The 24,061-nt window shown below is 37.4% G+C and overlaps 1 protein-coding gene and 1 long non-coding RNA gene across 3 annotated transcripts in view; one reads left to right on the forward strand and one right to left on the reverse strand.

Moving 5' to 3' along the window:
* LOC663865 (neuroligin 2) overlaps positions 1-23,178 on the forward strand; it is a 103,090-nt gene extending 79,912 nt beyond the window's left edge. For both annotated transcript variants that reach the window (XM_015980442.2, XM_015980443.2), the window contains exons 7-12: positions 6,985-7,191; positions 9,004-9,470; positions 13,499-13,650; positions 19,150-19,277; positions 20,510-20,659; positions 20,835-23,178. In XM_015980442.2, the coding sequence (XP_015835928.1) occupies positions 6,985-7,191; positions 9,004-9,470; positions 13,499-13,650; positions 19,150-19,277; positions 20,510-20,659; positions 20,835-21,631 (1,901 nt within the window). In that variant the 3' untranslated portion in view covers positions 21,632-23,178. The remainder of the gene's footprint in view (positions 1-6,984; positions 7,192-9,003; positions 9,471-13,498; positions 13,651-19,149; positions 19,278-20,509; positions 20,660-20,834) is intronic.
* LOC103313279 (uncharacterized) lies at positions 23,086-23,913 on the reverse strand. The gene is made up of 2 exons (XR_511485.3): positions 23,776-23,913; positions 23,086-23,722 (listed from the first exon to the last, which is right to left on the reverse strand). It is a non-coding gene; the product is annotated as an uncharacterized LOC103313279 (long non-coding RNA).
* Positions 23,914-24,061: the final 148 nt, after the last annotated feature.

Raw genomic sequence — 24,061 nt, forward strand, 5'->3', positions numbered from 1 at the left:
CAAGTGTTTGACGCCCACCCCAAACCTCAGCGATACAAAACGGCCGGCCATTCTGTTAAACTCATATAAAAGCCCGATTACCAACTCGACTTTTCTCTTTGCTCTGACCGCTATTGCGAATAAATTTTTGCAGCCTGAAACGTGCCAGAGCATCTATTCAATTTCGACTCGGCAAAGAAATGACGATGGACTTGTTTAATTAAACCGAAAATAATCAAAGGAATAAAGAGCGTAATTATAGCACGAGGTTTGCGCCCATTGTTGTGTATTCCGAGGCGGTCAACACTGGTTGAAAGCCAGTCAATTGACCAAGGAATTGCACCAGTTAAAAGCCATCTAAATCTCTCCGACCAAAATTGGGTGGCCGTTCGAGTGGCCGCAATATTTGTTCGATTAGTTCGGACAGAGACTAGTTTTTGGGTTTTGACTCAGTGTGGCCGTTATTTGTGGGCTCATTTATCGCCACTCGAAATATAAAAATGCCGCAAATGGCGAATAAACATTTTATCATGATATATCGGATCATCGGCTTTTACAAGCCGTAAAAAATACGTGACCTCTTGCCCGAGTAAAACACACGTGAGTCATCGGCAGGCTGTTTTTAAATGAACAAGTAAGCCCGAATTCGAAAGAGGCTTCAGACACTTAGGCTTAGAACGAAGATGGATGAGGACGTATCTTTAAGCCAACAATATGGACAGCTGAATTGAAAGCGTCGGCCCTGCACCACCATTCAGAGAAACAACTTACAACCAAAATAAATCTAGCTTTCCAGTGAAATGAACCGGTGTGTCTCAAATCACTGCAAAGGCCGATATGTATCACGCGAAAATTGTTGCTCACTCACAGGAAATTTTGCAAACGTTTTGCCTACAATCGTCTACAGCAGCTGAAAGTTTCATAAAGGCAAATATTTGAATTGGGATGTTGCATTCGCGTACCATAAATTTGATATGCACAGCGTCTACTTAATATTGCGCTTTGATATTATTTTCCAGAAAATTGTGCAGACGTGCCTAGTTTATCTAGTTTTAGCAAATTTGACAATTCTTTGCATGGACTGCCAGATGTTGGAGTAAGACCTTATCACATTTAAGTTCAACTCGAGCAATAACAGCGACTGAATGAATAGAATAACATAAAGATAAAAAACTGGCCTCAGAATGGCGATTGGACATAAATATTATTCAGAGAGACGCAATTTTCTACAAGATACGTTAGTAGATTGGTTTCTATTTTTTCCTTAAAACGCGACACGTGTGTGAATATTTTTGCATCAACTTGTTTCATTTAGTTCTTAAAATTGGCTAATTTTACTTTAGAGCCGACAGTGAGGTGCAATTAAACTTGAAGATTTCGCAGCATTATAGCTTTTTCATTTCCTTTGATGTTTCAATTTACATGTTTTTGAGTACCGCATAAAATTTCCAGCATTGGAAACAAACTTTAGTAGCACTTATCTTAATAGAAAAGTGTTCAAATTACGTTCGCGTCACTGCATAAATAATTGTGTTTTGTAAGTGGATTTTATCGACTGGCTGGAGTTGAAAAAAAGTTGCGCCAACTTCGAGAGCCGGAGTTGAATATGTGCATATGTGAGCGAAGAAAACATGTAGTTTAATGCTCTAAAAAGTATTTATAATAGACCCAAATTGAAAACCTTTCAGGTATTCCTGTCTTTGAAGTTTCTTCAAGCTTTTAGCAAAAAAGCATTTACATTTCTGCGAAGCAACCAAGCTTTCAGTTTCAAATTAAGCTACTTATTCCCGAAACTAGCGCAATAATTGTGAATTAACACAGTTCTCGGCCTTTGTGACAGCACGTAGGACTTTTTGTCCGGTCGCCACCGCATTATAACTTTGCGAGGACCGAGAGGTCGAATATATTTAAAAACTTTCACTGACACTTTCCGGCAAAAACTCCAGCCGACCCAATTAGCAATTTCGGTCTCAGTTTCCAATTAATCCCAACTATTTAAATTTCTGTTTAACTGGATAACGCATCAAACAATGTCGAATCAATTCGGCAATTCCCTAATTGTCACGACTTTTTCCAACTTTGGAACTTCCAACTCGATACAAAGTGTCGCGTCCAGGGAATAAAATAGTGAAATCTTCAATTTTGCGCAATAGTGTCGGTAATCTTAAAGTGTTCTTGGCTCCATGGAGAGTTGTTTCTTGCTTCCGCTGGCACTACTTCACTGGCTATTGTCATGCTTCCCGTATTGCGATGGAGGTTTCTTGTAGCGTTTTTAAATTTTACTTTATGGACAGCAGCGAAGTCAGCGACGAGTGGCGAAACACACAAATTTAATTCGGATTTCTTAGAAGCAAAATCTAATTAAGTTTTTAATTCGGGCAAAGTTTGATTATTCATCAAGAGTGGTGCTCGAGAATACGTTATTTTCCATCTCAATGGGAATTTTTAAGCAGATGGAATTTAATTAAAATAGAAACCTGTATTACGTATTTACATCCAATTTAGGAGGACATTCAAAATCGAATTTCGTTTTATCCAGTTATTAGTAATAGTTCATACAAGTCGTGGTTAATTAAAAAACTTTGGCGCAACTACGACGTGAAATATTAATTTTGTAATTTTAATTTAAATTCATTGCAATTTTAGTTGCTTTATTTCTTGAAAACGCGAAATAATTGTCGCAATTTGGTTTGAAGAATAGCGACGAGTGTTCATTTCTGTCTTATTTTAAATAACGAGAATAATCAGTAAAACCGCAGTTATCTACGAGCGAATTCTAAACTTAATTAAAACCACTTGAAATTAATCAAAGAAGTAAGCGAGTCAAGAGCCAAACAAAACATCAAAGTAATAAGAAAACAATGGCAGTGGTGCAATAACTTGAGGCCGTACTTTAACCTTTGTTAGGAGAGGAGGAAATATCGTAAAAAGCTGAGCCAGTGGTTGATTCATTAGTGGTGCAAATATATTAATTCGGAGACCCTTCAGGGGCGCAATCAGTGGTTATTGTAACGGACGAGCTGCATATCCGTGTCCTCTGGACGAGGAGCTATTGCACTAATTATGTTATGGCGAGGTATTTAGCAGGAAGGCATCTTCCCCGCTCCGGTTATTAATATATCATAGTTAGAGCAGCACAGATGGGTTAATCCGTCATAGCACAACTGGAATTTGCACTAATTTTAAACAATTACAACTTGGTTGAACTAGTCACAAGTGGGGAAATTCCGGCGTGCTTTATTTCTGGCCACGCTCACAGCCCAGGTCTGATAATCGAGCAAAGAAATTCGGGCAATTGTCAATTTTGAGGTTTAGTCGGGGATTGTCTCTACGCTCCATCATTCATTTAGATTAATGATCCGTGCAGTCCTTTAAAGACTTGTCCACCCAATTATACTCGGGCTGAACAATGACAACTATTTCGTGCAAAGTTGGGAACTACCCAGGAATTCGAAAGCAGGAACTGCTGTGCGGGATAAAAAATATTAATAGTGTGCGAGCATAAGGAAAAAAGAAATATCGGCCGAGGTCTAATTGTTCCACATTTGCTTTTAGTTTGGTTTCGTAGTGGAAATGCTCCAAGTTTGCGTACAATAGATGTTTTGTATTTTTTGTGGAAAACGTTTGGAAATGGCCATTGAGCCTCGCGCTCTGGCTTCAGGCAAAAACGGGGCGTTGGGATACACCTTTTTTATAACAGGCTAACTTTTAATTTATTGCCTAAAAAACTACAATCAAATGAATTAAATTAAGAGCATAAACAAACACTCTTCTATTCTAAGAGAAATCAAAATCTATCATATATTTTGTATGTAAAAAAAAACTTTTCACAGGTACAAAAAATCACGATGAAAACTCTCTGAAAGTAATTTTTTATTCTGCAAAGCTCCGCAATTAGAAAATTTAAATTAACTTTTAAACTTTAAACTGAAAGTAAATTTGCCGTGTCAATTGTTAGAATGAAGGCGGACTCAAAGATGTATTTTTTAGTTCGTCTGCAAAGTTAAACAATAATAACTAATTAATATTTTTTGCTTATTAAACTTAACGAATCTTTGAGGCATAATAAACATTCTAAATGAAAAGTCGTTTGGTACTGGATGTAAAGAGGAAAAATAAAATTGTTTTGGACAAAAATAATAACAATGTTTGAGTTCTTTAATGTTTTTCGATTTTCAACAAGCTAACCAACTATTTCTTCCACCCATGCATGAGTACTGGAGGCAGAAACATTGATAAAAAAAAATCCATCATGTACTGGTTTTTAACTAGACAACGAGGAACATCCTCTCAGAAGAGATCAGTAGTTTCAACCAATGGCATAATTTGGTATAATACTTTTTGCTATGGGTTTGTTTTATTTTAACTGTTTTGAATAATAATATTTTTGTTATCAGCTTGTCCTGATAACCTGGACCGTGTAATCCTCTTGCCATACTTTAAGATTTTCATTACGCGACCATAAAATCTTGTCTAAACTGTAATATCCGACCCTCAGTCCCGCATAATTCTCCGTTCTATTTTGATTTGATCTAAAGATCTTACGTTAAACCGAGCAAGCGTAACCTTCACCATTACACATCACATTCTGGGCACACTTGATCAAGCATCGACTTTACATAATTTCAGAAGGGTCGCCATTTATTATTCGATATTGAAGTGAACTTGGAGCGCAATCTATAATGCACAGAAGATATCAATAAGGGGAGATGTAGAAGCGGTCATTAAAAATTGTTTCAGCGTCTGAAAAAACTTCAAGCTGAAGTGCAACTAGACGTAAAACGCGACAAATGCACGTAATTAGCGCGTTTTTTCCGTGCAATGAATGGAAATTGTCAGAGTCGTGCATATACAAATTAACAATGCTAATTCTCTTTTGAGGATTATGTCACTCTTGGGTAATCTTTCATTTGTGTATTCGAGGAGACGGCGAGATAAATTTTAACTGTAGTAACGAGGCATTGTAAAAAGACAGCAGTGTAATAATTAAAAGGTATTCTTGGAGCGTTCAAACGAAAGTCTCTTTTGATTTTCATTAATGTGAGCTCCATCCTCCAATATATTTAATTAGTTCGACTTCATCTTCCTAATGGAACGAACACGAACTAACTTAGCCGTTTTAACGCAACTTTAACACTGGATAAATCAAATTAAAACAATGGATCTGTAATTGCCTGTTTTTAAGCGGTCACTAAACGAGAATATGTCAAAAATTTGAGAGTGAGAGTTGTAAAATTTTATCGCCATCGAGAGACGTGCCTCTCTTTTCCCAATTCCCTTCGAGTTAAACAATAAGCGTAAAATTTAAGCGAGCTGAGTATTAAAATTTTTAAAACAGGCAGTCGGAATTTTTGGTCGGATAAAACGCAGCTGACAGATGGGCTTTTTTCGCGCACAACGAGAATAATTAAGAGCGCCATTTGCACCATACATGTGTTACTTATGTGGAGGTAGAGACAAATTATTGGACTAAACAGTCATTGTTCGCAGTCGTAATGCATGTGTACCCTAGATAGCGGTTCTATCTGTAATTGCAGCATGCCAAGCCCCTGTTTTCTATGACGAGCTTGACGTGCCAACACCTTCTAATTGTGCAGACCTAACGAATTGAATTAGTCTTCATTCACCATGAATATTGATTCCAGACGCGAAAGCTGAACCGGCTCCATTGTCAAAAATTCAAAGCTATGCCAAAGCGAAATTGAATTTCCTATTAACCGAAATTCTAAATAACTAAATGCGGCCAAGAGTAATAATTTTTAATGTAGGTGCATAAACGCGCCCCCTGAAACTCTTATCGGAAATAGATTCATCTTTGGGCTATAGATACATTTTTAATTTATCACTTTAAAAAAATTCATAACTCGAAACTAAAAGTCCTAGAGTAAAATAGTTTGCTCTAACTTATTCTACAGTTGATTTTGTGTATAACACCAGCGTTTCTATAATACTAGCTTTTTCAAACACTTAGTTAACGGCTTATTTTATTTTGAAAAATGGTGGATGCGCCGGGTTATTTATTAAATCATTTATAATTCAAAAACTAAACGTCGCAGAGCAAAACGGTTTGTTGTAGTGAATTCTGCAGCTCAGTTTACGTATGATACCAGCTATTTAACAATACTAGCTTATTCAAAAACTTATTTTAAAAAAATCTTTTAAATTGAAAAATGGTGGATGCGCCATTATTTATTTAAAAATTCACAACTCAAAAACTAAAAGTTATAGAGCAAAATGGTTTGTTCTATTAAATTTTGCGGCTTAGTTTACGTTTTACACCGTCTTTTGTACAGCAGTAGCTTACTTGATAATTTATTCCAAAAATTATTGTAACTTGAAAAAATGGTGGATGCGCCGGGTTTTTTAATTAAAATTTATAACTCAACAATTAAAAGTCGTAGAGCAAAACAGTTTGGTTTAGTAAATTCTATGGTTCATTCTACATCTCATACTAATTTTTCAAAGCTGTGCCAACGCTAGATTGAATTTCCTGTTAAACCGAAATTCAAAATAACTAAATACGGCTAGGAGTAATAATTTTTAATGTAGGTGCATAAAGGCGCTCCCTGAAACTCGCATCGGAAATAAATTCAGAAATATATTTATATCTCGGTTTCGAGCTTTATACGGCTATATTTAACCCATGAAAGATGCGGATCTAGGTTTATTTGCAATGCCAGACTGAAGTTTTCGACTATTTTAACCACGAATTAATGTCTTATTTTCTAAATTTTGGTTGGCCCAGTAATTCCTCGTTTTTGTGAAGTCTTCCAAACAGCAATTATTATTTACGTTCCGTGCAGCGTTCTTCCATTATCTCTTAAGTCAGCAGACGTGTCCGAAATGAAATGCCACTAAGTGGCGTTTTTCGGCCTCGATCTTGATTTGAACAAATAAAAGTCATGGTCGGAGGCGATTAAGGTCTCAGGGCGTCAGTTTACTTAAGCAGCCACTTAGATCGCCCAATAAATACCAATTTGTTCAGCTGATCCATGATTGTTTCAGAGCTCTTACATCGAGTCATCTTGTTAAGTGGCTCGGGACTGAGTCCCTGGGCGCTCCAGAGGGATCCTCTTTCGGTCAAACGCAGTGTTGCTGAACATACCAACTGTCATGGAGACCTGCACGAGGACGATCTGGCGCCCTGTCTCAGGAAGAAGCCCTTAGACGAGCTGCTCAAAGTCAGGATAGACTCGCCTAGGTTTCTCCCCGGTAAGATGAAATCGCGAAACAAATTTCAGTTTTAATGAAAAATGCAAACGTGGGATATTTTCCTACTTCGCCAACAAGTATTTGTCATTTATTTTCAATTTAAAAACCTCTCAAAGATTAACTGCATGAAACCGCAATTAACTTTTCACATTTTCGTTTTTCCATCACGTTTAAAAGTTTTCAAGAGCGATGGGTGGACAAAATAACCATATAACTTATCCACTCGCGTTTTTTTGCTTAATTTGCATTTCATGCTTTTGTGTGCAGCTAGATAAATTCATGAAATTATCCACATGAGCAATAAATTTATTTTATCACGTTTACAAAGGTTTCTCTCGACTTGGACTCGCAAAGAACTTCAACTGCACTCGGGACGTAAAATGAGGATATTGACTTTGTTTAGTTGCAAACTTGCTAATGGTATATTGTAAACTTAAATCTATTATGTGTGTTGCTGTTTAACTTTCTACCTAAATAGTGAAAGATAATGTACACTCTAATTTGTATTCTGTTTAATTTAACGCCGGAGTCGCGATCGATAACTATCCGCAAAGACGCTCCGGTTTTATTGCGTATTGAGTAAAAGCTCATGCCAATACAGGGAAGTGGTTCTTAAATTTCGACATTTTTGACTCGATGTGTCTCGCTGAAAAACATGAACAAACTTTGAATTTTTCCGACTGATTTTATGGCTTGTATAGTGCCAGCGCCATTTTTATAGGGAACGGCGCCATCTTCAAATCTCTATCAATTGTCAAATGGCTCCTGATAGATGCAAAAGATTGTCATCTACTACTGCAAATCGAGCAAGAATTTGCAAGTTTACGCGGATACGTAAATAAAACCAGCGTTTTAAAACTTTACATGAGGGCGCCTGAATATCCAACAAACTTATTTTAATAAATATTTAAGCTTCAATTTACTGCATTCCAACTTTAAAAAGATTAATGCACGAAACATTATACTTTCGTATAATTTCATTAGCGCATAACTCTTTTATCCTATTTTTTAAAGAAGTATGAATGTGTTTTTTTGCATGAAAATACCCAAAAGAAGGAAGCAGGTGTTTAAGAAATGCAAATAAAAAATAGGTAAAACAAAAAAAATCGCAACTTAAAAACTATTGGCAATTTGGCGGTTTTCTCTACGCCAATCGACTCCCCGGATCATTTTACATAGGTTTACATCAAAATACTTCTACATTTTTGAAGAGTTTTGGAATAGTAATTGAGAAAATAAAAAACATTGATGAATTAGGGCAGCTATTTGATTAATTCTTCAACAAAAAAATTCATAACTTAAAAACTGAAAGTCGTAAAGCAAAACGGTTTATTTCAATAAATTCTGTGGCTCACTTTGCGTATTATAGCAGCTTTTTTACAACACTACCTTAAACTAAAACATATTTATACAATTATTAAAAATTGAAAAATGGTGGATGCGCCAGGATATTTATGAAATTATACATAACTCAAGAACTAAAAGTCGTAGAGCAAAATGGTTTATTCCATTGAATTTTGCAGTTTATTTTGCGTATTATGCCAGCATTTTTACAACACTACCTTAAACTAAAACATATTTATAAAATTATTAAAAATTGAAAAATGGTGGATGCGCCGGGATATTTATTAAAATATTCATAAGTCAAAAATTAGAGGTCGTGGAGCAAAACGGTTTGTTCCAGTAGATTCTACGATTCGTTCTACGTATTGCATCAGCTCCGACAAATAGTTTTTAAAATATAAAAAAAAATCAAAGTCGAAAATCTGCACAAGTGTTTCAACTCGTGTCTAATTGTTTGTTTCCTGCCAGGTTTCGCCCCCTTCATCGACGGCACGATCCTCCTGAACCCCAGCAGCGCCCCTCCGGCCGGTAGCACATCGACAGTGGCGACATCTGCCGGATACGAACTGGCTGATTTTCCGGAGCGCGACCTTTTGTTTGGTTTAACGAGTACGGAATCGTATCTGGATTTGAACGCGCAAGATCTCGAGTTCGGGTTTAACGAAACGAGGCGTGACAGAATCTTGAGGACATACGTGAGGAACTCTTATTATTACCACTTGAACGAGATATTTTCGACCCTTAAGAACGAGTACACCGACTGGGAGCGGCCCACTCAGAACCCCCTCAGCGTGAGGGACGCCACCCTGGACGTCCTCAGCGACGGACACACGGCGGCGCCCCTCATCAGGGTGGGCTATCTGCACTCGATGCGCGGCGGAAAGACGTTTTTTCTGCACTTCCAGCACCAGACCGGAGACAGGGATTTTCCAATGGTAGGTTTGAGACAAAATGTCTCGTAAAATCGACGTAAACTTGGGGCTATTTATGAGCGGGTAGCGGATGTTTGAATAAACATAAATTTCGGACCAGGAATTTATAGTTTATTATGCACGTAAATCATGAAGGACTTCGCTCTGCCAAGATAGCCATATCTGGATAAATATGCGATACGCTCATAATTCACCAACTACTTTTTCATTTAGTGATGGACGAGAATCGCTCAAATCATCTTGCAGACGAACGTGGAATTGATTAATTTAACACAAAATTTAAAAAATAACACAATGACACAATTACACAACAAATTAAAAATAATCTAAATCTACAACAATTATCTACCAACTACAATTTTTTACGGAATAAGACAACTGAAAAGAGACCCGCAACTAGAGAAAAGTTAAGGGATTAGCTGTTTGTAGGCCCCAGATCGCAACAAGATAAATGAACCATCTGACATACAGTACCTGCGAAAGTAGGCCACGACCGTCGTAGTTTATTAGATGTTGAAGCAATATTTATACAAAGGGTTGGCAGAGATAACCGCAATATACTATTGCGACTTGCTATCCGTTTCATTCGCTGTTGAAGTTTTGCCCGAAATTAAATGTTTGCTGTTTGTTGCAATCAAAAAACCGAGTCCGAATCGAGTCAAATTTAATTTATGGTCTTAAACCAAACTTTGGTGTATATATTTACCCAGTCCTAATCAAAGCTCGGTAATCTTAAATGTATTCGAAAGGCAGTAAGACAAAGTCCTTTGTTAAACTTCCTTCGAGTTGTGGTATTGTATTGGAACCGCGCGTGCTTTTTGTAGGTTATTTACCTACCCAGAGCTTGTTCCATTAAAAGTTCCGTCTTTTTTGAGAGTTTTGCCGAGAACGGAGGACATCAGAATGATTAATCTAAGAATTATCTAAATAGTTCAGCACTGCAAGCTAACAAGCTTGAGCCCAAGAGGCGGCGAAAAATTGATTAAATAGGCAATGTTGTGGCAACGAAAGCATTATTCTATCTCCGAAAGTTGGAAATGTTCGCCGCAAACTACGAGAAAAAATTTACATGAAAATGTATGCCCGTAATTGTTTTTTGATTGCTTTATGCTTTTTAGCGGTTTTTCCGTCAAACACATTTTTCGTTTTCTCGTGTTTTCACTATTTGAAGCTAGGCACAAAGAGGCCAGGAATTTATTTCATGTTTTCGCAGAATTGGCCACACACTGCACCAATTAAACGTGATTATTAAATTAAATAGCACAAGAGCTGAAGCTGATTTTCATAACAATAGGTTTCAGGAACGGTAACCAAGAAACGGGCATCGAATTAAACTGAAAAATTTATCAGGTGGAGTGGAAAAACTTCCTAATGGCTTTATTTAAGAAGTCTTCATAAAGTGTTCAATCTTGTTAATTTATCGCACGCCGGGGGCTGAATTGTGAAGAATTTGCAATTTTGTCGCTTGTTCACATTTTGAACCGAAAATAAAGCTTTGGTTGTAATTATTTTTTTATTTCTTTTGTTCCACCATCTGTCTGTATTAAACTTGTATTTCCACATTCGCGCTTTGTTTTAGCTGGGCTTTTTGGTGTAATAACAAAAGCCTCACTCTGAATCACCAGTATAACTCCCAAGGTTGTTAAGTTACATAAACTTCCCTATTCAGTAAAGACAGTTTCCCCAAAGGGCACATTCGCCAACTTATTTACTTATATTTAATAAGGGTGAAAAAGACAACAATATGACGAAAGGAGTTTTCCTGTGACCGATCAGCCGCCTGACGACACAAAACATAAACTTGAATACTTACTTTTTTAAGATGACATTTTTCTCTTGAGGCTACACTCGCTGTCGGATCAGGTCAATCAATATGCGTGTAGAGGAGTTTCCCTCCAAGACTGATATCCCAACACATAAACATCGGCATAATATTGAAGGAGTCAAGGGAGAAAAGTTCACAAAAACGAGAACTTTTACGAAAATTAGCTCTCTTATGAGAATGTGATAGGTGAAAAATTTTGGACATAAAACTTTGCCGCTCCAACATGCAAATGTTGGTCGTTAAACTTTAATAAGTAATAAGACGGAAAGTAAAAAAATTTCAAGAACATCATAAAACGAGAATTACTCTAATCAAAGGAAATAATTGATTTTGGTATATTTTTCCCCTTATCCTCTCAAACTTAAATTTAATATTTTAAAATTCTGTATGGGAAGGTGCACAGCAAGCTGCATATAAAGCGATTCCTTTGGACATTCATCTTGCAAGCGCAGAAAAGATAGTGATATCTGCATCATTTATCATTTAGTAAATACTTCCTGCGTTTCTTGCCACGTAATGAAAGCTGTCAATTCGCGCTTAAAAGAAGTAATAATGAGTGCTTAAAAGCATGAAAGCTCATATTCTGTGAAGACAAAAGTTTCATCTCGGTTTCATGCATGGTTGATTGGCTCCCTGAAAGCTCTTCGCCACCCTTTTCATTTTTCGCATAAGCTTCCGGCCGCGTTTTTATAAAATACACGTTATGTAAACAGGTAAGCTTGCTGTATATTTATTTGTGCAGATGAGGGCTTTGCATTAATGGTCTTTCAGCAGCGTATGTATGCAGAGTTTGTCGCGTTTGCCACGTTTCGGTCATCGGTGTAACGTATGCATACTTGACTCTGACCCATTAGGAAATGTGTGGCGACGCCGCAATCTCTACTCCTATTTCCACCCTTTTGACCTAGATAAAAATTAATTCTCCGAGACATAAATTGCCAGACGAATGTCTTTTTTATACAGACGGTAATTTGCCGATGATGTTCAACATAAAGGCCGGATCGATTTCAAGGGAAAAAACTAACATGGGTGAAGGTAATTTCGTTTATTGGCATCATGGTTTTTCCTTGCCTATTACTAGGCCAACTTTTGCTCCTTTTTATCACTGCTAATCTTATTTCAGTGACTTTTATTAGTGTTTGTAAAGTTGCTACAGTGGCCCAAAATAAATAGGTGAAAGAGCGGGCAAAGCGAAATCAGAAAATTTTGATCTAGCTTATTGATCTGCTTCCTCTCTTCGACAAATTCAAAATTTATCGCCGCTTTCCGAAGTTTTACAAAGGAGCTGAAATTAATATTTAAAATGGACATTTTAAACACGAGCCGCTGTTTGCGATGCAATTACTTCAAGACTTTGATTTGCAAATGAACTTTTTTAGTTACCATCTCAAGGGTGCGATTCGACATACAGACATAGAGGAGTACTTAAATCTTTAACAAAAAAATTTATAACTTAAAAACTGGAAGTCGTAAAGCAAAACGGTTTGTTTTAGTAAATTTAACTGATTATTTTGCGTATTATACCAGCTTTTTTTTAAACTAGCTTAAGCTAGAACATTTTTATAAAATTATTGAAAATTACAAAATGGTGGATGCGCCGGGATATTTATTAAAATATACATAACTCAAGAATTAAGAGTCGTAGAGCAAAACGATTTGTTACAGTAAACTTAACTGATCATTTTGCATATTATTTCAGTTTTTTACGACATAGCTAATACTAGAACATCTTTATCAAATTATTAAAAATTTGAAAATGGTGGATACGCCGGAATATTTTTTTATTTATTTATTTTTTAGTCGCCTTCTCAAGGGTGCAATTTGACATACAGTAAAATCTCAATAAGTCGAACCACTATATCACGTTCACTCTTAAAAATGTGTACACCTATTTATATATACATTGGATTTATTAGGAATTTTAAGTAATAGAGATATTTGTTGGTATTTGTATTTTCAAATATTTAAATTTATAATTTTACATAATTTTACATAATTAAATAATATTTTAATAGGTTCTTATGTTTTTTTAATACTTAGCATAACGCTAAGCATAAAATTTAATCAAAAAAAATGACGAACAATCAATACGATTGTGGTGATAATTTTTTTATAAGCAATGTTGAATCTCAAAACCTTGATAACTTAAAAGATTTTTAGGCCGAGGTTCCACTGTAACCCCTTCTATGATTGTTTTGCATTTCAGAGGGCCGGCAGCGTGCGAGGCGAGGATCTCCCCTACATCCTCGGCCTTCCTTTGATTGGCGGCGGATCATTCTTTCCACACAACTACAGCCACAGCGATGTAACAGTTTCGAAAACTCTCATCCATTACATCAGCAATTTCGCCAGAAAGGGGTGAGTGCATCATTGTCGCTCCCCGCAATAAAGGGGATGATATCGGCTAACCTGCGTAAACACACGCAAGAATGATGCATGTATACATAATAAAAATAGCCGAAATTGCTTTTTCCAAAGACCGAAAGCTCGTTTATTACGGCCAACTTCTGCATTATTCAACGATTTAATTCGATGCGTACTCGAGCTCATTTATTTCGCTACTTGTCTAAAATAGGTCGAATGGGTCATTAGAAACTTAATTACAATACTTCGCTCATCTAGTTGGCCGCGACGTTTGATAAAGCTCGGTTAACCCCATAATTACTTAGGGACGGATTTCGATAAGGACGCCTTTCTCCACCACCACTAAGACGAGCTCCTTATCCCCAACAAGGCCGGTACACCTACTAAAGCCCTAACGAAAGAAATAAGCTCTCGGCTAATCTACGGAAGATAATCCGCTTTTTACAGGATTTATCAGCATCCGACCGGTTATTATTAGCGGCAATAAACCGGAAGAGATGGTTCAGACTCAGGAATCAACGAAATGGTTTAAAAATCTCGATAAGACCTAAACAAACCCACTATTAATTAGTCCGGTGTTAACATCAAAGGAATTGTTACTGCATAAAATAACTAACTTGGATATAATTATTCCATTGGCGTCATTTAGTTAGGCAAACATTGATCAGCGAATATCCGATCCCTTTCTGTACAACAGCCAGAGGACCGTCAGAATACGAACGTTATAATTAGGCGCTCATTTCATAAACTAAACTTAATAACGGCCCTGTTACTCCCATCGAGTTCAAACAACAATGTTTAATTATTATTTTATGCGGCCAATAGACGCCGTCCAAAAGGGTCTCCTTACCTTGCTAATTGGACCCATCTTTTATAACACGTTTCAGTAATGTAGTTGTCATTCCTGACAACTATAGAGGGAAAGTTCGCGTGTCAAAAGCATCTGATGGATGCTTCCTAAGGGTTTTAATAACTGGATGTAAGGGGAAAAGTCAGCGACATTACTTGATGAGTGATCGTTGACTATCTATCTTACGCACACATAATTATCTCGTACTAATTCATCTTGTGAACTAAGGGGTTCATAAATAAGTCGCTTCGACATTGTGTCAAGCGCGTGTTTCCGTGCTGGTACACTCTTTTTGCAACGATCGAGATTACGGAGGCGGCATTTGTTAAACATTCTTTGAGGCAACTTCAGACGAAGTTTAAAACTTTCGCAACCCAAGTGCAAATGCAGCTGCGGCCATAAAAATATTCTTCAAAAAATCATTGTTATAAAATTTAAAATTTGGCATTTTTTGTGCTAAAAGTCTAAAATAAAAGAAGAAATTTTTTATGCAGTGCGTTTTATTTTGCTGCAAAGGCTTGCCGGTTGGTCGATAAAGAATTAGGTGATGCGAAAAATCTGTGAGCTCGGCGTGTAAAATTCGGTTTTGTTTTATGCTGGGCGCTATCGGGGTGCAGTTGTTTTGTTGGGTGCTAAAACAATAAACGACAGATAATGGACTTTAGTGGTAATATCAAGGCCATAAAGTGCAATCTATTTGCAAGTCCGTGATGAGGTAACGAGCGAGTATCGAGCCATAAAGCGGCCATTTGAAAAATTTGGCGCAATATCTCGCCAACATTGGTGTTGTAGTAAAGATAAAGCCACACCACAGTACATAAATATTATATAAGATTGTTGTCTCCGCCCAGTAAACACAGATGAAAACTTTACGACCCCATCTGTTAGGACTTGCTGCATTTTTTAAACGACGCGCGGAAATTTGATTTTTGCGAAATCGAAAGCAATCTCGTGTTGCTGCCAGATTAAGTCATTTCGACACGGTGTAAAAATTTTACGATTTTGAAGTAAATTCAATTTTGGCGTGAAAAATGTTAATTTAAATTAGCGAGGATCAAGATTTGCGCAGATTCAGCTTTCGATAAAAAACTAATTTAAATTCACTTTTAACACTTGTGCAAAAACTTGCCCCGTTTGTTCTTATCCCATGCTGAAATACGAGCAGCTCATTACAGACTCCAAAGTTTAGTAATCAAAGGAAAATAGAGCACTACTGCTCACAAATAATGTTTAATTATTTTTTAAAGACCTCCAATTCTATAAACCCGTTTAACCAACTTTGAGACAACTTATAACTCTCGTTAATTGCTCTCACTCTATACACTCCAATTGTTAGCCAACTTATTTCTAATTTCCTAGTTTACAATTGCATTTCCCTAGGCGATAGAAATGCGCATCTTGCATAATAAACCCAAGCAAGGACTGGTTGACAATTTATGGCAACTAGGGCAACATCATTTCGAATTAATAAGGTATATGATAAGACGTGGATAAATATTTGAATAATTCAATACGATAACGGCACCAACTGTTCTAATATGAAAATGAGAATGTCATCAAATAATACCGACTGAACTAATCTTGAATTGTAATTAGCTTTGCAGGATAAAATCTCAGTCTCAGTAGTCAACTTAATTTTGCCGACTACACTCCACACTATTTTAGTTTACAACTAGACACGATATCCCAGGCTCCCCAAGGACACAAATTCATTATTTAAATGAATTTAACACGACACAGTTTCCTGCTACCGACCCAGAATAAGACGAGTTTTTACCTCAAACAAAATGCTTTTCTGAAACCAACACCTCGCAAAAACTTATTTCGGAGATTTCGCCAATGAAAAGTAAATCAGTATCGAAAGCAAATCGATCTAGAAATTTTTCTGAACACTGACTTTGCGTTCTTTCTCTCGTAACCAACTATGCCAGTGTGCTTGGCAATTATTTATCACGAAATAATAAATTAATAAAACACATTTTTTGTTAAGCACCTTTTATTTGGTCCGTTTTACAATTGGGAGTGGATTGGCCCACCATTATCCAATGGCAAGCAACTTAATGTGTTGCAGTTTTTTGTACGGCAGATAAACACAGGGAAGTGGAAGGAGGTGATTTTTATTGGTCATATTAGGCATGCGAGGTACAAATGAGACGCTAAACCTGCTCTAGGGCGGGACCAACTCACAAAACTAGAAATTTGCCTTTGATGCGGATAAATGATTGGATAAAAATAACCACTATCATATCCTAGTATTTTCTTTTGTGCAGAGAGATTCGTATTAAGCAAACAATCCAAAATACTATTTTAATTTTTTTTTCAAAATTCGTAATTTCCGAATTTTTGTGTGATGTTTAGTTATTAAATAACTGATGGAACTTGTTTCGAAAAATTTAGGAAAATCGTGAGGAAATCAAAGAAAGAATCTAATGTACAAAATTTTTATGTTCCCACATAATCAACATATACTTTCATTTGGAAATACGATTAATAAAAAAGTTACCTTCGGCAGCCCGTAATACAACGTTGTAAACGCATCAAGAGTTATATAATATCAAGGTGCACTACTATATTAAAATATTAACAAACTGCCGGTCGTACAGTCGTATTTAAGTTTAATAATTAATTATTTGATTATAATAAAAAATAGCAAATATTTTGGCAAATAATTTAATACACAGAGCAGCGGCAAAAAATAATAACTTGCCGATAATTAGAAATATGTGAGAGATTTGTATAAATCTAGTAATAAATCAAGTTTATGATTTCAAACAAAAATTTCGATCCTGTGGGATTTTACATCAAACTTTCGAAAGCAAGTCAGTGCGAAATACTTGATAAACTTTAACTCTCCTTTCAATAATAAATTAAGTAAAGTTTGAAGTACTCGAAACGCTCGCGGAATGTGTTTTTTCAAGGCAACTGTGTACTAGAATCGCTTAAGATGTATTTCGCCGCATTTTACGAGAAAATTGACGCTTCCACTTTACGTTTTGTCCCATGTGTATAAGTTTCAGCTACGGAAAGTGATAGACATGTTATTAAATCTATGCGTCAACAGTGTGATTGCTTGCACACGCTTTGAAGCTTGGATTTTTTGCCCACCAGTAATTTGAAATTTCCTCATCGGTAAATAAAAGTCGGGAGCTTCTAATTAGTAGTTAATTATAGTAGCGAAATAATGGAGTTTGTAAAGTAGCGCTTTGTAAGTTTTCGTCCGGATATATTTCATGATTTGAAAGACAGGTCCGAATTTATAGCCCCACTTCTGTCGTGAAACTAAATTAATAATTATCCCGAAATTCTAAACTCGGGTCAACTATTTGCTATTCAACGGCGACTCGCATTTGGCATTTGAAAAAGGTGCCGAGATGATGTCTCAGCGATTTGGCGATAGATCTTCAGGTCGACAGCAAATAAGACACCTGAAATTGTTTCGAACGAATCGCTGAATGTTCTGTCACCTCAGATATGCCGGATATCACCGGCGAGAATATCTGACAGATGAGTGTAAGTGATTGCGCGCCAATAGAAAACCGATTTGCGAAGAACACGAAACGATAATGTTAATATTTTCGAAACAATTCGTGGGAGCGAGGCAATATGGCGGCGTATCCGCAAATTTATAACCGGAGCGGTTGGATATTCGAAGATATGAAGTTCATAGATAATGACATGCCCGGAGCAAAACCGATGTGACATCGTAACTGCTTCCAGGGTTTCTCTCCTGCTTCATTACAGATTCAAGTGGCTGGTAAACGCATCGACCCACTAAAATTGGTCTCGTCTCTGCCGCGATGCTGCTATTAGTGAGGTTGCTATAATACCTACATGATTCCGGGACTTACTCACAGGACCTGCTTGATCAACCGCTGAAACATCCCACACGGAAAACCCATGCACTATTCAATTTAGTTTTTTGGCAAATCTGGCTCGCATCGGGTCACGTTAACTGATCGAAATTTAACAAACAGCTTTGGGTTAATTTAGGCAGGCGAAGCCGCAATCGCGGCCGGATTTTACCCGAATTTTGGCTAACTTTAAAATTAACAAACTTTCCGACTGATCTACGGCGGATTGAATGGATTCCATGTGTTCATCGGAAGGACGCGGTCTGCAAATGCGAGTTGGAAGTTGAAGAGTTTTAAGTTTCACTATAATCATGCAAATGCCGCGCCACTTTCATCAATTTTTCCCGAGCCCGCAACAATTTGTTCGAGCGAGATTTACTCTCAAATTAAACAGCCAAAGGGTAGAAGGCTGTCTTCAGATTTGCTACCGCCAATCTCATTGTATTTGGCTCAATATCCGGTTATTTTACGAGGTGGTTAAACGTAACAATGAAAGAGGTTTGTTTCTAAAGCAGATATAATCTGAAACATTGGTGGTTCGGACGTAATAGTATTGAAACATTATTTTTACGGTCAATAAAATAAGCTCGCCTCCTGAAGGAAATATCTCTATAGCGGTAAAATATAAGTCGTTCCAGATACAACTTTATTATAACCGAAAAAAGCAATATTGCCGATTTAACGTGGCGGGGTTTAAAACAGGGTGATAAAATAGCAGCTCCACCTGTTTAACTATAATGCCAACTTAAATCAATAAGGGAAAAGGAGAATGATGTGGGGATTATTTTTCAGGGACCCAAATGGCGCCGTTCCAAATGCATCAGCGTCAGAAGCCAAGAACTCGCAAAAAGGACACGAAGAAATGAACACGCCTTACTGGGACACGTATGATACCATCAACCAACTCTACTTGGAACTAGGTGAGGGGAGTTTTTAATTTTTTCGGAAAAGTTCGCCCGAATCGTAATTTTTTGAAGAAGAAGCTTTTAGTCGTAAAATCGAGTTTGGTTTTTTGCCGTATTTGTTAGATATAAGCCGGATAAGTGTAAAGCAAATAAAGCTCTCCAGTCGGAATTTTTACTAATTAGCAATGTACAAAGTAGGAAGTTTTAATTAACTAATGTACACTGGGAAATTATTCACGAAAACGAGGGATTCAAAATAAAAGCAGTTCCGGCGTCACCCGAAAGGGGCTATTAATAATATGTGGCGATATTCTATCAACCAAAGTACAGTTTCAAGTTACGAAATTAAAGTGGAATTTCCTCGTAAATCATGTTAATTAAAAGTGATTCTAAAATATCGTGTCATTGAGATTAATGAATTTGTAAAATTATTTCCTAAGAATTTCGGTTGTGTTTTTCCTCGCAAATAAGAGCCCCGTCCCATTCATCACCTAAGCGGTCGCACTCGAATACTTGCCAACTTTTCTGCAATCACTCTGAATAATTAATTCGGCGCAAAGCTGCACCATCGATTATTAGAAAAATCAGACGATTTCAATAACGTTTCTGCATCGTGATTAATAGCCTTTCGGCTCCTTGCTTGCAACCGGGGCTTATTCAATTAAAACCGACCCAGATGTCCCGACGACCGGACTTTTTACAACAACTTTCAAGCGTTCCCTCTTAATCACTTTTTAACCCAACTCCGTATTCTTCCACATGCAGGTTTATTCCATAATTGCGCTATGAAAACTTTCAAACAAATAATTATTATTTCACTCTGCGGGCGGAAACTCTTTTATGGCACTCATAGCGCCCACAATTTGAACATTTTTACTCGCATAATTAATCTAACAAAACTTTTCAAACGTCGGACAACTTGTTTAATTATTGATCGAGTCGACTCCAAAACCGCAGTTTGGCCATCAGCGTTTGTCGATAAAATATGGATAAAAAGAACGAAAAGAAATAAAAACTTTCGCACAAACAAATTATATTTATTTTAGCAGTATATCAATTTTACGATTTTGGTTCATACTGTTTGGGGGATTTCAAAGCCAAATAGTCTTTTCCAATTACTTGTCCGTTGAAAGAACAATTCTGTTACAAGTCAGGAACATCATAAAACATCCACGTCTCTATTAAAGTTTTCTTACGTTGCAGTAGTTTTACTGCAAGACTCAAGTAACCACTCGTACGTGTTACAGGAAACCGTCCGGAGATGAGAAATCATTACCGAGGACATAAAATGTCACTCTGGTTGAATCTCATACCCCAACTGCACCGACCTGGCGAAGGAGACGATGTTTCAATGAGGCATCATCATTTCCAGGAGGAAGATGAGCAGTATTATGACGGTAACGTTCTAATTACTTGAATATAGGTAAAGAAAAATCAACTGCGAGTAAATTCAGCGATGAAAATTCACATCATTTATCTTCGCTCGTTCCGGAATTATAAAACTTTATTTTCCACCAAATGCATTAAAAAAAAAAGTGGCACATTTTCCATTTATGTGAGATAATTTTGCAGGGTCCGTCCGTCCCCAGACGAAGGAGAAGCCGCCGCTGGTGCACGTGATAGCCGCGCCGCCCCCAGCGACAACGGTGCGTGTTCCCCCGGCCACGACATCGCTGCCACCGCCGCCCCCAAAGTCCGACACCGCCCTCCAAGCCACGACGACCGAATGCCCCCCTAATAACACCATTATCGTCCCAAGCGTAAGCAAGAACAACAACAACTTGCTCAGGAAACTAGCGTCCAGTCACTACCAAAGTTACACAACAGCCCTCACTGTAACAATAGCAGTGGGCTGTTTCCTCCTCTTGCTGAACATCGTGATATTCGCCGGCATCTACCACCAGCGCGACCGCAGCAAAAACAAAAAGAAAGAAGAACTCGCCGAAGCCGGAAGCTGCAGCAGTTCTTCCGGTGAAAACTACGACAAGGCCTTCGAATCCCGCCAGATTTCCTACGAATGCGGGGGGAAATCGCCCTACGAGATATCGAGGGGCAGCTTCAAAACCTCGTACGGGGGGGAGTTCAGCTGCGATAAACGGCTGGAAGTGCAGATGACGGAGCTGCCGCTCCAGGAGTTCAACTCCTCGCCGCCGCCGGCCAAGAGGATAGAGAGCTACCCGCCTGATGTCACGTCCACTAACCAGGAGAAGCCCCCGGTGACCAGTCCGGGGATCCCCGAGCCGCCACCGCCCCCCAAAGGACAGCCGCCGGCTGCCTGCAACCAGACAGGGATTCTGAGGGCGCAAGGAGCCCCCACTACGCCAGGAACTATGAAAAAACGCGTCCAAATACAAGAGATTTCTGTTTGAGTGTCAGGTTTCTGTTGTGGACTAATCAAAATATTACAACTGAAAATCAAAATCATATCGGACTGAACTTGATTTTTAAAATAGTAATCGCACTGTGATTGTCAGAAATTTATTGTCATGCGTTCAGACGTGACGGTTTTATTGAAGGACCGGTTTTTGTTGCCTTTGGATCTATTGAAATAGGTGGCATAGTCAGAGGGCCAAACGTTAAGTTTGAACCGCTTTTTAAATAAAAATCAAAATGTTTTTAATTGCTATGTAATTTATAAAATTATGATAAACTGTTGCGCTTTTTTGAGATTGGTGTTGAATCTATAATTTCTCATCTACACACAAAAAATGCGTAAACAGCAGAGGATTAAATACTGCGGAATATGATGCTTTGATATTGATTAAAAAAATAAAAGGTATGGCTGTGGGACACCAAAAACTAATTCTTTTTTTATATAAAAATTACAGTCTTACAGCCAGTTGTGGGGAATTTAATCCTCTATCCTGTGCACTATTAATTTCTTATTTTACTGAACTGGAAATATATTAATTTCTGTGTGAGTCCAAGGATTTGGGACACCTGATTTTTAAATAAACTTAATTTAAAACCAGCACACTTAACACAACTTCTTTAAATAAAATAATTTAAACAAATATTTAAACCGAAAATGGGACGCGTAAATTGATTCAGAATAACTTATTTTTTGATTCAATTCTCTCCATATGCAAAGTGTAAATCGAAGTACTGATCAAATTATGGGAGGGTATTTGTGAACATGTATTAATTACAAACGTATGTGCTCAAACCAAAACATTTGTGTTTATTTATTTCGATCATCTGCATTGTTGATTTGGTTTCGCAATCAGTCATTTTAACTTGTTTATTAGAGCGCTAAACTTTACTAAAATTTGTTAATCGAAAACGAAGAAGCTGCGCTGCTTTCTTAATAAATATTTAAATTTCATTACGTTGGGTCTGAATAAATTTCAACTTAATCTGTGTTTATAGAGTTCATAATCCACGAAAAAATTGTTCTTGTGTAACTTATACCAATCAAATAAAATTAATCTTTCCCTTGGTGTGTTTGATTATGACGGAGCTGATGACACAATTAAAAGCGATTTTATTATTTAATGTTTTTTTAATCTTCACTTTTATGTGTGCATGTCGCACCCAATAAAAACCGTTTACCGCGTCTGTGATTTTTCTATAAGCAATGCCACACTTTTTTCCATAATTTAATGCAAAAGTATACGATCAGTGCGGACCAAAACTGCATCAATAAACCCATTTGTTCGAAAAGCGGCGTCAAAATATATTTTGTATCAAGATTGGCACCCGACTATGCTATCTATGGTTGTTTTGTTTTCCGGCGGTTCAGAGTTTCTATTAAAAATCTAGGAATTGAGTTATGTACACTAAAATAATTTTAGCTTGCATTTTGAAACAATAAAGCCAAGTGTAACGAGGGATTTGTTTAATTTTATGACAAAGTATTATGGCACGGTGGTGCTACTTGTAAATTTCTATAAATAAACAAAGTGCTGAATCAAAACGTGTTACTTCTTTTATATTGTTGATAACTGCGAATGCAAGTCTAGACAATCAGTTTCGGTTTTCAGTTATCAACGATGTAATCCGAGGACGATTTGCCGCAATCCCGTTGTAAATATGCGATTTTTCTACTGCCAATGACTGAATCAGTCGCATATTTATACCGCTCGGTTCGGAGATGTGGTGAGGTGGAGCGACTCCTTTAACTTTTATATCATTAAAGGATACGGTGTTTACTGTACAAGAATACATCCTTTATCGATGTGACATCTGAATTGTTTAAATAATAAATGCGATTATGACGGTTGCATCTTTCATTCTCCTTGTAATGGTTTGCTGTTTACCCCATTCATTTTTGCGCGAACTAGAGACGATAATTTTCCTTGTGTTGATAAGCCGTTTAATAACTTCCCTTGACATTGACACATATTTGATCCACTTTACTCCAGCACCAAAGATACAATGGTTTAAAGTGACTCGTGGGAGGCAGAAGATTTCCATTTCCCATCAGGGATCCCAGTTAATTGGACCACGATGGCAACAGCCTGAAATAACTAGTTTAGGACCAACTATTGATTCGCCACACCACCTGACGAACATCATCGTATTTACCGATCATTTTACGACACTCGCTCTAATAACTCGCCTTTTAAACCCAAATCTATTAAGCAAATATTTTGAGATCCGCGCTCGTACTTGCCACGATTCACTCGATCACGTTACACACTAAGTACCCTAATTAAACTATTCAGAAACTCCTAGCACCTCGCGGCTAATTGACAAATATTGATCCGAAATCATCGATCGCTCAAATTCCTGAAACTGACACCCCTTGGAGATCCGCACCACGTGTGACGTTGCTCGCCTTTGTGCTCCACATAAAC

The sequence above is a fragment of the Tribolium castaneum genome, chromosome 5 (assembly GCF_031307605.1).
Source record: "Tribolium castaneum strain GA2 chromosome 5, icTriCast1.1, whole genome shotgun sequence".
Taxonomy (NCBI): Eukaryota; Metazoa; Arthropoda; class Insecta; order Coleoptera; family Tenebrionidae; genus Tribolium; species Tribolium castaneum.